The 17,762-nt window shown below is 40.1% G+C and overlaps 1 protein-coding gene across 11 annotated transcripts in view; it reads right to left on the bottom strand.

Annotated features, from left to right (window-relative positions):
• The window catches only part of Reps2 (RALBP1 associated Eps domain containing 2), a 235,645-nt gene that overhangs the window by 141,391 nt on the left and 76,492 nt on the right, over window positions 1–17,762 (bottom strand). For 4 of the 11 annotated variants that reach the window (XM_052720343.1, XM_052720499.1, XM_052720821.1 and 1 more), the window contains exons 2-4: window positions 15,048–15,171; window positions 6,477–6,625; window positions 4,275–4,401 (exon numbers count right to left, since the gene is read on the bottom strand). In XM_052720343.1, coding sequence (XP_052576303.1) covers window positions 4,275–4,401; window positions 6,477–6,625; window positions 15,048–15,171 — 400 coding nt within the window. Of the gene's footprint in view, window positions 1–1,197; window positions 1,243–4,274; window positions 4,402–6,476; window positions 6,626–15,047; window positions 15,172–17,762 lie in introns of all 11 variants that reach the window. The other 7 variants (XM_052720260.1, XM_052720122.1, XM_052720587.1 and 4 more) reach the window with 3 other exon arrangements.

Raw genomic sequence — 17,762 nt, 5'->3', positions numbered from 1 at the left:
ACAGCCCTTTTGAATAAAGTACTGGGCAGCAGCTGGGTATTGACCGAGGGCCCTCCCAAAGCCATCCTGTGTCTCTGTCTTCCTCCTCGTAGTCTAGGTCTTTCTATCTAATATTCCTCATTCCTCTCTCCTCCACCCAAGAACCCTTCGATAGGTGGAAACAGGTCAGAGCTGGACTCCAGCAGACTCCTACACAATTCCCAGCACCCACATGGTAGATCACAACTACCTATAACTCCAGTCCCAGGAGATCTGATGCTCTCTTCTGGCCTCCACCCACACTGCATATATTTGGTGCATATACATGCAGGCAAAACACTTACACACATAAACTAAAAATAAAGGTTTTTTTATTTTTTAATAAAAAAATACGTCTTCGGGCTGGAGAGCTGGCTCAGAGGTTAAGAGCATTGGCTGCTCTTCCAGAAGTCCTGAGTTCAATTCCCAGCAACCACATGGTGGCTTACAACCTGTAATGAGATCTGGTGCCCTCTTCTGATATGCAGGGATACATGCAAGCAGAACACTGTATACATAATAAATAAATCTTTTTAAAAAATGTCTTCTAATTCTTTTAGATGACAAATCTAGTTATAATTTATATATGCTTCCCTATTTAAATGTATCCAATTCATAATATAACCCCAAAGAAAATTAATATGAACTTTGAACACTAAAATTCAACATTATTATAAAAATAAATTATCTTCTTTATTCTACAGAATGCCAAAACAAGTATATAAAAAAGAGTAAATGTATTGCATGCTTATTATTCTATTAATCAATAACCAAAATATTTTAAATGATTTTACTACCTGTAAAATAAGTTTCCAAGTCACAAAAACAGGAATGCTATTCTTCACTCCTTCTAATCCAGAACACATAATAATGACCTTACCAATATGGTAGCAAGACAGTTAAATAAGACAGTTAAATATAACCAGCTCCAACAGAAAGGAGAAATTAACACCCAAAATGAAACCATTTCTCATCTCTGTGGACTAACACTTTGAGGATTTAAAATATATAAATATATAAACTGCTTCTTTCTGTAGCTTACTTCTAAATAAAATTGGGTAGAGAGCAGAGGTGACTGTTACGGTGCCATCTTTAGCATAGTTTGATCTTTTTCAAATAGAGAAGGCACAGCAATAGCATGTCGAGAACACCAAACTGGCCAGACATTGTGGCACACACCTGTAAGCTTAGCAGGCAGGAGGCCAGACTGCTGCTCATGAGACCCTGAGAGAGAAAGAAAGAGAGGAAGGAAGGAAGGAAGGAAGGAAGGAAGGAAGGAAGGAAGGAAGGAAGGAAGGAAGGAAGGAAGGATGGATGGAAGCAAGCATTCAGACTCACAACTATTTTGTTTCTTCCTAGCAACTAGAACACAAAATTATAACACATTAAAATATCTAAAAGATTGCCTAGCAACGCATTTAGTGCATTTCAGAACCTACTAGGAGTAGATACAAATGTAAATACCACAAAAGAAAAATTCATAGAGAGCATGTAACCCAAGTCTTCAAAAGTAATTTTTCAAATTGTGGGCAGGCATTGTCCTCTCATATGATTTTTTAATAATCATTCCATGTTGATGAAACCACATTAAACTCTTCATACCAACTGAACCTTACCAAAAGGTTTTAAGCACAGTAATCTGAAGCATGGCTAGGATCCTAGTGAGCTTCATGAAACCCATGGACTTGGGCTTCCCGTAAGAGAGAGGGTGTGTCTACCACCCAGAGGAGACCCTCCAGCTCAAATCCCTCACCTACAGGGGTCTTAACATGGAGAGACAGATGTATTTCACCAGCCAGGCTTCGATGGAAACTCAGCTACACAGGAGCTTACTTTGGAGAGGCAGATTTTCCTCTCCTACTATGGGGAAAGGCTGGGCTGGTCAAGGCTGTCTGTGACTGAATAAGTGGGTATCTAAATCAGCCATATAGCTAAGAAGTGTGCTCAATTTAGCTATATGAGCAACAGCTGATAATTAAGCTAGCATCAATCTGATTTCTAGCTTGCTCCTCAACTGAATCTACACTCAGAAAAAGGGAACATTACTTATTGTTTAACTCTCTTCCTTCCCAAATAAAACCCAAACACACAAACCAAAAACCCTTCAATTCCTTTACAAGAGGTTTCATATGGAAGCAGACACATCATCTTTCTCCAAGGAGAAGATTATTTTTTAAAACCCTAAATATTTCATCACACTGAAGTTCAGTATCTAAGTGGAACTGTGACTGTTTTTACATATCTACCCAAAAATTCTACTCCAAAGTGTCAGAGAAATGACAACCTTAGTCACAAAGATATTCATGAACAAATATTTATGGTATCCTGATTCATAATAGCCAAACACTACACATTACCCAAATGTTCATCAACAGAAGATTAATGGTTATTAATCCATGATTATTTGTGCAATGAAACCTACTGAATAATAAAATAAAAGGAACTACCAATACAATGATATGAATTTTGACTCTTATATTGAGGGGAAGACAGCAGATACAAGTAGAATTATTCTGCATGTTTCCTTTTGCATGAAGTTCTAGAAGAAATAAAACTGATCAACAATGATAAAAATCATTACAGTGCTACCTTTCAGGGCAGGAAGTAGCTGGGAAGGGGCATCTGCAGTACGAGGGAATGTGTTTTATCTCAGGGATAGCTAAATGAGTATATCCATTTGTTAAAATTCAAAACTACTTAAAATATGTGCATTTCATCATACCTAGATGTTGCCACTTTAAAACAAGTATGAAAAGGAACGAGGGCATACAGAGCCTGGGCATCGACTCCTTGGAGTCCAGAAAAGAGGGAAACGGGCAGTCTCTTCAGTGCTGCAGGGATGGCAGCCCACTTAGGACAGGATGAGAGGGTGGGGCAAGAAACATAGGACACAAACAAGGACTATCAAAGTTAGAACTTAGTGATAGGCTGACTTAATAGACCACAAATACATTTACCTATGAACTAAGCATTAATTTCCAAGCCCAAATTAGATTTGAAATAGAAGAAACAATTCCCCTTCTTTTAAAAAGGCAAATTATACAACAGAAACTACAAGAGGAGAATGAAGCCTTCTCAACTCTGTGTAGTTTCAGACACCAATGAGATAGCCAATTTTCAGAATGATCTTTTTTTTAACTATCTATTAGGAACATCAGCTTGCATTGCATAGAATGTAATTTCCAAATGAGTTTACACTCCTATTCCCACTGAATCCTTCTAACACCCTCATCATTGCTTTAAAAGAAAAACTATGGTTCAGAGAAGCTCAATGGCTTGCCTAAGGTCATGCAGGGTCCTCCCGAAGCCAACCTCTGGTTCTAACCCAAAGCTCTTTTCATCACGTCCTACCTGCTTCTCTCGGCAGAAGGACAGCCCTCTTTAGTTCAGCCTAGCATATCTTTGTATTTCTGTGACCCTCTAGAAGTCACCATCTTTTTTTCAGTGCAGCAAAATCCTGCAGAAACTGGGTCATTTCCACCACATCCCACAAAATGGGAAGGGGGTTAGAGGCCATTGCACTCTAGAATCCATTAGACTGGTCATATCCGAAACTAGAAGTGGGAAGCACAGAAGGACAAGGTGCTGCAGTGGATTTATGGAGCCTCACACATTGCAGTCTGGGCAGGCAACTCTGCAAGTCATCCTGAGAACCAACTCTCATATTTTACCCCTGAAATGACCAGAAGAGCATAGATATGAGCAAGCAGACAGCCCCATAACTGTGCATGCTGCATGATTCTCAGCAAAACGCTACCCCAAGCATTTCCCTTAGCCTTATCCTAAAACATAAAAGCTCAATATTTTCATTTCTGTCCCTGGTCTTTAAAGATTGGATCAGCTCTCTTGCTTTTGCATAGTTACATTTTAAAGAATTTTCATAAAAGCAATTATTGAGTAAATATGTTTAGTGTTCTTGCAGAAGGGAATAACGATTCTCAAAAAAAATGCAAACCCTTAGCATGCTACACTCCTTTAATGAAATTTGTGTATGAAATATTAAATCATCTAAATAGTTGTTTACAAGTCTAAAGCCCAACCAGTTTCCAGGCTAAGAAACAAAGCACTGCTGAGATATGCTCCATTTCATTTTTTTAAAAAAACTTTGCTTGAGAATATAAAATGAAATTGAGCCATGTTTCTAAAGACAAGAGTAATTAAATCAGGAAATTAAGCAGCTGGTGGCACTGCTGCCTGGTAGATTAAGGAGACTCTAAGACATTGCCTGTGACAGCTGGCCCCTGGTCGCCTCTTACCTGAATGCATCTGTTCTGTGCCGATCCGCAGTTTGCTGTAGCCATGGCTCAAGGACACCCTCTGATAATGAGGCGGGGAAGAAGGAGGGGAGGCGAGGGGTGACATCGTGGGAGACTGTGTTTCCTGCTTCAAAGAACCAGAGCAGAGTTCAGAGGCAACCACTGGAGAAACCTGGCATTCTGAGCTGCAGTTTAAGAAGCAAAATGTGACTCTACGGCTGGTGACCTGGCTGATTTAACAACCGGGTAGAAAGGTTTCCTCAAAAATGCACCATAGCAAAAGGGTAGTATTGAGGATTCAAAATCATTAGTTCTGTACTATCTAAATTACTAATACCAACCTGAAATGCTTTAAGTTAGTCCAATAATATTTTCCTTTGAGAAATGAAAGGCACTGATCACATAAGAGAATATATAGCCCTCAAATGTGGACAGATTCTGCTTTCATTCAATTAATGAATTAATGAGTCTTCCGTTTTAAGACTCCTATTTATTGAATTTATATTCACCAAGTATAAATCCAGAATATGCGATAAAATGTATATTTTCAATGTTTAATAGTGGGTATTCTTGGAGCTTACTATACAAAATTAAATGTTGGGGAAGTTGCTTGTTTCATATGCAAAGACTTCAGAACATAGCCATCCCATCTAGTATACTACAAAATACTAAGATGAAGTCTTCATAGGTTTAACTGTGAACCTGATACAGGACTCTAGGCCAAATAACAGCCTGAGCCTGCTACTGCCTTTTGTCTTTTTTTTTTTTTTTTCACTACCAATAGACTGGAAGTATAGGGTACCCAAAAAACAAAGAAATGGTGCTTTTTCTAACACAGAGACTATATCGGTTTCTTTAATTTAAAAACAAACATGCAATCTGAGATAAGAGACTAGACTTGGAAACTTCCAGAAAATCTGCCACTGTGGGACAGTGAATCCTCAGCCCTCTCTAAATGCTGGTGTAAACACATACCAAAGTATACTTAGTACAAATTCCTATGTCTCTCTAACACACCACTTAAATGACTAAAGCAACATTACATGGAGTTAACAAAATGAGCTATGCCTCTTTTAACTATAAACATAAAACTCAGGCCAGGCATAATGAAGCACACCTATAATCCCAGCATTCAGAAGGCAGGAAGACCATGTAAGTCTGATGCCAGCCTGGGCTTTACAGAAAAACCCTGTGTCAAAAAATAAAAATAAAAAATAAACCTACAACCTTGAATATCCAAGACCATCAAAGCAAACCATGCAAGTTATTTTCTAGTATAACCCTTTAATATTTACTGCATTTTAAAAAACATCTTGATTCAATTCTTCCTAAAATACAGCATGTTCCTTTACCTTACAGAAGATAATATTAAATATAATCCGACTTCTCTCAAAGGCTCTTTTATCAGAAGCATGAGTTATCTCATGATGTCCTTGGGATTTCCTAATATGAAAACTGTTTGTCTCTTCCTAAAAGGCCCACTCTAATGGCATCGTTTTGTCTTTATTAATCACCACCTGATGACTGCAATCAGTGGCCTGATTTTAAAAGTCCATCCTCCATATTCTGGTTCCAAGCCTGCTAAGTGGGTAATAGCATTTACTGAGATGCCATTCCACATGTTTCCCAAGAAAGGATTCCCTGGTAAAAAGTTTGGTAAACAGATCTCCAGGTCTCTTTACAATAGAACCTGCCTGTCGATATGCACTCTTAATTTCCAAGGCTGATGACTTATTCTTTCCCCTATGAATGGGACATGAGGACATAGTTTCCAAACACGTTTAATCAGAGAATTGTTTGGGGATTCTTTTTGGAAGGGAGCACTTGCTAACTTCTAGAAGTTATGTTTCTTCTCTTTGGTTTTAGCTTTGTTGTTTGTTTCCATGTTGTTTTAGAAGTTACATGTCAATGAACCTATTTAGAAAACCATTGACCTAGAGAAATCAAATAAGTGTATTAAATCAACAGCATTGTTTGAGGCACAATTCTATACTAAGGCAGATTCTAAAGGGCCAGTGGGTGGCTAGCAGTAATTCCTATGTGTCAGCTTCTTGCTACAAGAAAACTTTCCTGGCTCACTTCCAAATCTGTAATTGTGTTCCAGATGGCAAGATTTACTGGGAGTTTGGCAACAGACCAGAAGCTGTACTCCATGAGGCTTCACGGTCAGAACTGACTGAACATGCCGAATCACACTCTCACCTGTTTATCCTCGTCGTCCATTCTTTTGAGGGAATTTTTCTCGGTGGTTAAGTATGGAATCTGAACCTTCTTTCCGTGCAGCTCAGCTGGGTTCCCAAACCGTATCTCACCATCACTCTTTGACATCACAAAGCGAGGCAGAGGCAGTTCTTTAGAAGCAGAGGCAGAAAGGCTTAAGTGAGGCTACATCTTAAAACTGCAAAAAGGGGAGCTCAATGGCCAAAAAGAAATCAATTTTTGAGGGAAAATTTCAGAGCACTAAATATAGTTTAAATTTTAGTTCAGGCACAATGCAGACGCCTATAATAATGTCATGAGAAAAAAATGTAATGCTTAACCAAGATATTCCAGCTTAACATTTTCCATACTGAACAATCACCACAGAACAAATTCAGGTTTGGGACTATCTCCCACTTGATCCTGCAGAAAAAGGATGTGAATTTTATCAAAACAGGAGGCAATGATAGCCAGCAAAGTTTATAAATGCTTAAATACACCAGATGCAGGGTTAGGGGCCTGCAAATACCAACCCATCTATCTTCACGGCAATTCTATAAGATAAACTAGCATTAGCAATTCCCTTTACAGCTGTAGAAACTGGTGTGGGAAAGCTACATAATGTCCCCCAGGACCACACAACTAATCTCTGGGCAAGACACGGTTTGAACCCAAGCAAACTGATTCTTAAGAGTACCCTACATTAATGTCCACCCCCTTCCTGGGGGCAACTTACTGGGTTGAATAGTTTCCCACTCAATATAATTCTCTTATGAGTTTTCACACTCAATCTCTGGTTGCCTGTTGATAACATAATGAGGAAAGTGTTATGAAGTCAGATCAATTGCTCTAACATTTACACAGATTCTAAAGACAAAACCATTGGCCACTCACAGTGCGACAGAGAGCTGTCTGGCATATTTCCTTATCTTTCAAATTCTGACAGAACTATTCTGGAAACAGCAAGTCACACATAAGCACATGACACAAAGATCCACACAAATAAGGATAATATTGTGGATTAGGCATAATGATTTGCATCTGGAGCCATTGTTCAGGATACTTCCCAGTGTGTCTTTGCACTTCTGTCATCCCTCCACTCCAAAAACACAGCTGTGCTTCCAATGATGGATGCTGTGCTAAAGCCAGGAAACATCTTAGCAACAGCAAGTATGCTATTCCCTGGGCAAAGAAGGCCCCTGGTTCTCTAATATCCACATGTTTATTTTTAGTTGCTATGTCCACATTTGATTCAAAGAAGGGGGCAATTATGACAAATCCCTGCGGGATCAATCAGCTAAGGGCCTAAGAGTCATAAAGAGATAAATCAATCTGAAAACTTAAATCGAGATTCCTCTCTAAAGAAAGATGGTCACCATTTTTAATGTTTTAATGTTTCCCAGCCATGGGCAGCTCTCCAGCACTGAAGGCGGAAATGGATTTCAAAAGGAAAAAGGTAAAAGAAACTCCAGAGTCTTAGTGAGTCACACAGAAGCTAGTCCTGTGGCGCTGTTCACAGAAATATCTCTTTCAACGGGGTCTGACAAATAGATCTAAAAATATAGCACAAGAGCATACAAAATACTTTTTCTACTCTGGCCTGACCATGAGACCATTAGTCTACTTAAAGTACTTCTTCAAGAAAAAAAAAATCAGTTTCTACTCTCCCCAGCCAGTGCTTTGCTGGCATTTGGTCCAGAGAACAATGGAATACGAGTGTAGCATTACGAAGGTTAGCAGCTGTAGCAGGACTCCCAGATACCCGTAAGGCCCCTGTCACTCCACACATTCTTCCACTTTGGTTATGGCATTTCTCCAGAATCATTTGCCTAGGAAACAAGCATTTGCCTCCAGATGGACACCAAACAGTGAAAGACAAAATACAGCTGAATTCTTCCTGTACTTTCTTCAGTCCTATGATTTTTAAACAGCTCTCACTTAGAATTGTAACCATCTCTTATCATGACAGTATCATCTCCCTGAAGCTGTTACAAGCTATTAAAAAAGTAAAAGTCTTTAAGTCTTTGGTCTCAATAATTTTCTTTGTTATCTGTACACAGAATTCGATGGTGAAATTTTATTAGAAAACAAAATAAATAAAACACCTACTATACAATGATGTATGCCGAGTGTACTGGCTGGTTTTATATCACCTTGACACAAGCTAGAGTCTTCATAGAGGAGGGAGCCTCAGTTGAGGAAATGCCTCAATGAGATCCAGCTTTAGGGCATTTTCTTAGTGATTGATGGGAGAGCCCAGCCCATGGTGGGCGGTGCCATCCTGGACTGGTGGTCCTGGGTTCTATAAGAAAGTTAGCAGAACAAGCCATGAGGAGCAAGCCGCTCCCTTCCATGGTCTTTACATCAGCTCCTGCCTCCAGGTTCCTGCCCTGCTTGAGTTCCTGTCCTGACTTCCTTTGATGATGAACTATGATGTGGAAGTGTAAGATAAATAAACCCTTACCTCTCCAACTTGTTTTTGGCCATTGTTTTGTCGCAGCAGCAGAAACCCTAAGACACAGTGATTTCTGTTAGGTCTCAAACCCAGGACAAATGGCTGAGGTGCCTATTGAACATATCAAAGCAGATGATGGCCTTCAGGTTCTCCCTGAACCCCTCAGCCCCTACCTATTACAGGATATGACTGGCATACTCCACCCCTACCCTAATCTCCAGCTTGGGGGGAGTGGGGAGGCTGAGCTGCCCTTCCCTAACAATCACAGGAGGTCCTTTTGTAGTAGCTGCTTAGAATCTTGTCTCCAAAACTTAATTAAATTAACACATGGGAAACAAATTAAGAGCAGAAACTGTTCTTAACTGCTGAGTCATCTCTCCAGCCCCCTAGCATTTTTTTAAGTGATGAGCTGGGGAGATTGCTCAATGGGTTAAGGGCACTTTCTCTGCAATCAATGAGGACCTGAGCAAAAAAGTAAAGAAGAACTCCAGGGCCTTAGTGAATCACACAGAAGCCAATCCTGTAACTAAAGCTCTGTCTTTCAACTCAGTCTGCAAAATGGGTCTAAAACATAGGAAAAAGAATATGCAAAATACTTTCTACCTTGGTCCAACCATAAAAACATAGCTCTACTTCAAGGATTTCTTCAGGAAAAAAGCCAAGAGATTCTTGGTATTTCTAATCTCCCCGGCTAGTGCTTTGCTGGCATTTGGTCCAGAGAACAATGGAATACGATTGTAACATTACAAATGTTAACAGCTGTACCAGGACTCCCAGATACCTTTAAGGATCCTGTCACTCCACACATTCCCCAACCTTGGTTATGCGCACTTCTCCAGAATTATTTCTAATCCCCAGAACCTATGTAAAATCCTGGGCATGGCTGTGTGTGCCTGTAACTCCAGCACTATGGAAGGAGACAGAAGTATCCTAATAAATTGCTGGCCAGCTGTCTAGCCGAAAGAGCAAGCATTCTCCAGTTTAATGAGAGACCCTGTCTCAGATCAATAAAGTGGACAGCGATAGAGAATGACAGATGGCATGGACCTCCACTTACACATGTGTAAGTGTGCACACACAGACACTTCATACATGGCAACACACATACACAGGAAGAGAGAGCACAAAAAAGAAAAACATTAAAGTGAAATAAGTTGGTCACAGGAAACAAATATCATATGATTCCACTTACATCAAGAGTAGTAAAATGCACCGGGCGGTGGTGGTGCACGCCTTTAATCCCAGCACTCGGGAGGCAGAGCCAGGCGAATCTTTGTGAGTTCGAGGCCAGCCTGGTCTACAGAGCAAGATCCAGGAAAGGCACCAAAGCTACACAGAGAAACCCTGTCTCAAAAAACCAAAAACCAAAAACCAAAAAAAAAGAATAGTAAAATGCATACAAGTAGAAAGATAAAGAGGGATTGCCAGAGATAAGGAATGAGGGGTAATGGGTAGTTGTTTAATCAGACTTTCAATTTTACAACATGAGGTGCGAATTACTAGAAAATGCATGTATACCAAAATGAATAGACCTAACTCTACTGAATTTCACACATAAAATGGTTAAGATGGGAACTTGTGTGCTATATGAATTTTATAACAAGAATTTTTAATTTTAGTTGAAATTTTAAGAGGTCAAATTAAGCTGGGCAGTGGTGGTACATGCCTTTAATCCTAGAACTTGGAAGGCAGAGGCAGGCAAATCTCTGTGACTTTGAGGTCAGCCTGGTCTACAGATCTATAGATCAAATTCCAGGACAGCCAGGGCGAGATAGAAACCTTGTCTTGAAAAAAATCAAATTAATTTTAACTATTTTAATCCCATATCATTTCAACATATGACATAAAATTATGAAGGATGTTGAGGTAACACAGCAGGGCGTAAGCACTCTGCCTAGCATGCTCGAATCCCTAGGTTTGATTCCAAACACAGCCAAAATATACACATATATCAATGAAATAGTTTACACTTGTTTTTAGTGAAAACTCTTGGAACTCACGTGTATATTTTACTCTCAATGCATACCACAACACACACTGTAAGTGTTCAGCAGACACACACAGCTATTGGCCACCATACTGGAATAGATAAGCCACAAGGAAATATGGGTCACTGTGTTCAGAAACCTGTATCTCACTAAGAACTACTATAATGTTAAATGGCAGCAAATGAGTCTTCCTTAAATAATCAAATGATATTTTGTATGTAGGTATACTTTATACAGATCATTTCTCGAGTATTGATTTGCATGTATGTGTGTGTATGTCAGAGATAGGGTGGGGAGGGAAAAGCAATATATAAATTAAAATACCAAATTTTCTTTCATGTTCTTTTCCAGTCCCCTTCCTCCTTCTCCCCACTGTCAATGTGTAGTCTCCTGGCAAGATCCAGAGCTTTTGCTAGATAAAAGAATCAAAGATAGGCCAGCAAGATGGCTCAGTGTATAAAGATGCTTGTCGTCAAGCCTATGACAACCTGAGTTTGATCCATGGGACTCATGTGCTAGAAGGAAAGAACCAACTTCCAAAAGTTGTCCTCTGACCTCTATACAAATACTTTGGCATGTATGCACAAGCACACACACACACACACACACACACACACACACACACACACACACACTAAATGTAATTTTATTTTTAAAAAGATCAAAGATTCTGTCAAAGAATCCTATAACAAGCATAAATAAATAAATGTGAGGAGCACTGCTCATAAGGTTGAAGACAACCTTAGGGATGGAAGAAGCAACACAAGAGCTGAGGACCACAGGTATGTGTGGAGAGGTTGGAATGCCTAGAACACAGAACTGATCAGCCATACAGTGGGGCATCTGTCCAAAGCAGCTCTAGCTCCCCATAGGAAGGCTGAGAAGGGGAGAAGGTATGAAGGAAGCTGCTAAAAGGACCACTGAATTGTTTGTTTGTTTGTTTGTTTGTTTGTTTGTTTGTTTATCGAGACAGGGTTTCTCTGTGTAGTTTTTTGGTGCCTGTCCTGGAACTAGCTCTGTAGCCCAGGCTGGCCTCGAACTCACAGAGATCCTCCTGGCTCTGCCTCCCGAGTGCTAGGATTAAAGGCGTGTGCCACCACTGCCTGGCAGGGCCACTGAATTTTAAAAAGGAAAAGAATTGAGATGAACATTAGGTAGAAAGGCTTAATGGGAAATCCCAACATAATGTTCAGTATTCAAATGTCCATCTCTGCTCCCGGAAGGAATTACACACACACCAGCCTCACTTGGCCACACCTGTACCTCCTGGGATCCTTAACTCCACCTGGGGCCATCCTATCCCACCCATCCTAAGGAGTTGTCTTTTCTACAAGGCACCAACCTGCTTGTCCCACTCAGAAGATTTATCCTCCAACTTTTAAAGATAAAGAAGGCTTGCCAAATAAGCAGGGCACAGAGATCGCACCTCCCCAACCCTTTCAGTCTGACAAGAGAATCTCTGCTTCTATTTTTCTTGGATAAGATAATTCTTGTTTGAGGAGGAGAAAGGCACTGAAATGCTCAGGATCTAGGGAGGTGGCAGGGTTAGCATTTCCACTGTGCCTAAGAAGGCTTGATTCTCATCCTACAGGCAGCCCAGCTCTCTCAGTGTCGGCGCCTCATCGCAGCAGAGTCGACTGGACAGGTTTTTGTTGTCGGGGAAGGGGCCCTGTTCCATACAGTGCAGGACATTTAGTACCATCCCTGCTCTCTACCCACTAGATGCCTAGAGCACCCTCTCTACAGTTCTGACAACCAAAAATGTTGGCATACACTGGCTAATATCTCCTGAAGGTACAAAGTCCCCTGGGTTGAGAATGGCCATTTTCCAGCAAGGAACCAGGGAGTAAAATGGTTTGCCTAAGAACCTTTGCAGTGGTAGGCTGGAAATTATAACATGGCTCACACATCTTGTGATTTCACAGAACAGTAAAAATACCATTTCACCACGGACCAACATAAAGTTGCCAAATTTTTACTTTGCCAAGAATTTTAAGCCTCGTGTCATTTGGGAGTCTGAAACAGTCGGCTAGCCATGGTTCAAGGCCAGTTTGCGATACAATGTGAGAACCAGCCTCAAAATACAACAATGAAGAATTTTACCCAAAACCATAATTCATTATAAGTTTTCTAAAAGGACACCTAGCAATAGGGGGGAAACTTTTAGGATTAAACATATTCATGCTGTAAATAACTCCTCTTTCCTCCTAGTCCTCTCTCCTTCCATTGCAAATAGTGCCAGACTACCAACAGAGCAGGAGCCATTTTGGAGAAACAATCCTGAAGACAGCAGGAATCACACCATTGTACTTTTGGAGCGCAGAGATCTCAAGGGGACTGTAGAAAAGAAATCAAGAGGTCTGTTACGTGGGAAAGAGCGGGAAAACCCACAACTGTGTTTCCTCTCCCCTAACTGCAGTTAAAGGCTTTCTTTCCAGTAAGTATGGAGGCAGCCAGCCCCGATGGCATCATTATAGTACTTGCAACTTTCCAGTTGTTTATGTCATTATACTTGTAAACAGCTTGGTGTATTTATTATACACGCTCATTACTGCTCTACAGGTATGGCAGCTGGTTCAACCACTGTGGGATCTTTTATTTAATGCATTTAATAAAGAAGTATGTATATTGTTATGAATATGCTAATATAATTGGTTTCCTTTATAATCCTATGCCTTTGTACACATTTGAAACATTGGTCTAGGCTAGGGTAGAGCTCAGTAGAAAAGCATATGCTTAATATGCCCAAGGCCCTGGGTTTGATTTCGAGGACCCTAAAAGAAAAATAAGCCCAAGAAGGATTCAATTTGCCAAAATGGTTCATGGCATTCACAAAATGGTTAAGAACCCAACCCTGCATCCTGTCTAACTCTCCCTTAGTCATCATAATGCTCAAGTTCAGTCCCCAGAAAGAAAGATGGCAGGAATTCTCTCTGTTCCATAAGTTGTTTTCCCAGCCACCCCTTTAACTGTTCAGCTACTCATTTACCTCCAGGTGCAACCAGGGTAAGGATACCAAAAAGCTTAATACCAACATTAGGGAGGCATTAACTGTCAGGGTCATGGAAATGCATATTTAGCACTTAAACAATACTGATATTAAGTGTTCCCGTAAATGATGTGCCCTATGTGCCAATATAGTAAAACATATATTTGTACTGTAAGCAAAGTTCTTGGGAATGTTTCACATGACTTTCATGAGAAGTTATCACCTTGGCTTCATGTATGAATCACTCAAAAATCAAAAAAGCTCTCAAAAATCCTACTGCTCTGGATGGACACCAGGTTAATTAAATATAAATGTCCCATATTTTCACTTTGTGTTTAAAGCCCTCCAGGTGATTCTCAAGGGAACTGAGATGGGTGATAAGCAGCCCAGAAGGACTTCTGCAAAATTTCCTCAGGAGTTTCCAGAGAATCTGAATTCTAATTGATTTAGTTTAGAATGACAACTGATTAAGATGCCTTCCCCATGTGCCACCGCCTGAATCTTGAGAACTCCAAGAAGGCTAATGATATATAGCTCAGTGGTGGAAGCCTTGTCTCATATGCACAGGATGCCCTAGGTTCCATCCCAACATGGGAAAGGACAAAAAAAACAGTGCAGAACTCTTGAAAAGATACATTTATTCTGCCAAAATCTTGGTAACCCCCAAGTCATCAGAACAGTTCATTCCGGAACACGGAATTAAAAGATGAGCAGATAGGAATGGGAGAGTGAGAGGGACAATCAGTTCCATGTAACTCTTTCAGTGTGCCATCCTAATCCCTAACAGAGCCTTGAATGATATTACTGCTACCTCAAGTGGAAAATTAAACTGAATGGTATTATTTTGCCACAGGCTAGAGAATTCCTGCCCCAGTCTCATCTCACTAAAGAACAAAAGCTATCTTAACCACCAGTTAAAGGGAACTAATCCTAGTTCACTCTATGAATTTTTCCCCATTTGAAAAAGAAAAAGAAACCAAAGCCACCTGATGAATTTTCTTATTTTCCTTAGCATGAAGGTAGGGAAAGCTAGGAGAAATTCCACAAAAGCTTACAGGAAAGGCCTTAGACACACCAAAAAGAGTTCACACAAATAAGAAACCTGTTATAGACAATAAAACATAGAAATGTGAGCTACTCACCACATTTAATACTTTCTGTCCGAACAGGGAGGCCGGACTGTGCTGCAGCAATCAATTTCAGGGCAATGTAAAACTGTGTTGGACCAAAATAACCAACCCGCTTTGCACCACACAGTTCTGTGATCTGAAAGAGACAAGAAAAATGATACTGAAAACCCCACTCCATAACAGGAAAAAAGAGACAAAGCTATATAATGAAACCTTGAGGATTTCACAGGATAACTAACCAAAAAGTCCCTTGGGAACCTACATGTATGCAATGGTTGAGGGTTCCCCCTCCTCTGATTTAAAGAGCGATTTTTTTATTCAAATCATGAATTTCTACCTACTCACAATGTTTCAGAACGGATTGTTCTTCCTCCTTTGAAGACAAAAATAAAGATGACAAACGACGGACGGCTGTTACTCTGCTTATAAAAGAAGGGATGCCTTTGGGGGGTGGATTCTAATGTACAAAGTCTAGAAAGTCATTGGAGTGAGAAGAGAACAGATTAGTCATTACACTACTTATGCATTATCCTGCTTTACCAAACTTGAATGGGAATTAGTCAAGAGCTAGGGATGAACTCAGTGGTAGCACACTTGCCTACCATGCACAAAGCCCTAAAGTTCTCAGGCAAAGTTACTTTTTAGTAAATATACTTCAGGTGCTCACTTCAGAGTTGTTCAGAGAAACAACAAAAACACACTATGCACATAAATACTTAACACTGCAGTAACTGTTGGTCCCATTCTGTCACCTATAATTAGAACATATTCCTCCACATCTAGACAGATCCTTCCTAAAATCTTGGGAATAATAGTTTATTTTCAGAGTGCATTCTGAAAGCAGTCTATTCAAATATCTAAAAATCCCTATCCCATGATACAATGTCTTGGATGTGCTTCAAAAAAGAGAGGGAGAGAATACTAAGCATGTGGGGGAAATCAGGTGTAACCGAGAGTTAATAATGGTTGAAGTGAATGAGCGTCATAGCAGTTCATTCTCCATATTCAAATTTCTATACTGTCCATTGCAGCATTTACCACATTCTACCTTGGTTCTCTGTTTTGCTCTGCTTCCCATTAACACAAATTCTCTTCAAGACCAGAGGCAACTTTCTTTTCCCTCTTAACACAGAATAGACACCCAATTCTCAATCAACTTACACTCAAAATAAAATGCAACTGAGTCTTCTAGTACATCCACTACTATGAATACATAAATCACACATCCTAAGTTATAGATAAGGCTGTACATGGAGAACATGGCCAACAGCACCTGTGTCGTTTCAGTATGAAGATAGTTGTCTTACAGGATAATTCCTAATATAAAGAAAGTATAGTCCTTGGCAGGTGAACAAATGAACTATACTTCATAAAGTAAACAATAACGTTTGAAAAGTGTGAATTTAGGGTTTCAGCAGATAGGGATGCCTGCTGCAGAGCCTGAGCACCACAGTCTTATCTCCAGGCCCTACAGGAAGAAATGAGAGAAGCAACCTCTACAGGTTGTTCTCTGATCACACACCATGACACAGGCATCCATGGCATATGCATCCACACATGAAACAAATAAATAAAATGCAATAAAAACCTGTTTAAAAAGTGTGAATTTACTACCAAATTGACTTTGAATTATTCCTTTACTATAACTACTACCTCAAACTGGGAAGTGTTTTACAACAGGTAACTGAAGTTGCTGGGAAAACATTCATCATGGTACTTTAAGACTCACCCTATCTGACATCAGAAAACCAACTTGTTTACATTTGTTTCTATATTTTTATGTATAGTGCTAGAATCTCTGCAATTTACCCAGAGAAGAATAGACACATATAAGTGCAGTAAGCCCTTATGTCATATGTCTTTGTGCTCCAAACCTCTCAGAGATATGCCAAGAACTTTCTGAAATACATAAACTTCAAGGAAGAGAAAATAATTCAAAACCTTTGGATTTTACCTATGGAGCAGTGCCCATCAGCCTGAGATTTCTCATTCCAAAAGGCAGGCTATTTTTAGTTTTTGTTAGTTTGTTGGTTGGTTGATTGGGTTTTTTGTTTGTTTGTTTGTTTTTGTTTTCATTCATTAAAGCTCAAAGTATTTTCCGGTTAAATTCTCCATGGAAGCCAGGCGGTGGTGGCACATGCCTTTAATTCCAACACTCAGGGGGCAGAGGCAGGTGGATCTCTGAGTTTGAGGCCAGCCTGGTCTAAAAAGCGAGTTTTGGGACAGCCAGGAATATTACACAGAGAAACCTTGTCTCGAAAAGAAACCCCCCCCCCAAAAAAAAAAGATCTCCATGGAAAAGTTCTAAGGTGTGGGTAGAAATATGTTAATGACATCTAAAGAAGAAAGTGATACACCCAGCTGCTCAGTTAGCAGGAGGTATTTCCTAAACTGGCTCCTTCACTCCTCTGCTTTAGTTTACTCCAAATGGGTAACACGCTCTGATGGTTCCATCTTCCATTACATACTCTGCAGACTTCCAGTATAGAATGAGAACCTACAGGCTAGGGTTTGTTTTCTCAGGTGGGAAGCAGGAGATGGAAAAAAGGAATGGATGAAATCAACTTCTTACAACTTACAGATGTGCACTAAACTGGACATTGGCTACAAGTCAGAAAAATTCCCTGGCCTTTTGGGAGGAATCTGACAGGGTTCCAGAAGGAGGCTGAAGGCCACTAAAAAGCTTCCCTCCTACATAATTCTGTAAGATTAAGTGACTGTGCTAAG

The sequence above is a fragment of the Peromyscus californicus genome, unplaced genomic scaffold, assembly GCF_007827085.1.
Source record: "Peromyscus californicus insignis strain IS unplaced genomic scaffold, ASM782708v3 Scaffold_10__1_contigs__length_136768540, whole genome shotgun sequence".
Classification (NCBI taxonomy): domain Eukaryota; kingdom Metazoa; phylum Chordata; class Mammalia; order Rodentia; family Cricetidae; genus Peromyscus; species Peromyscus californicus.
This window is presented reverse-complemented; position numbering and strand designations above follow the sequence as displayed.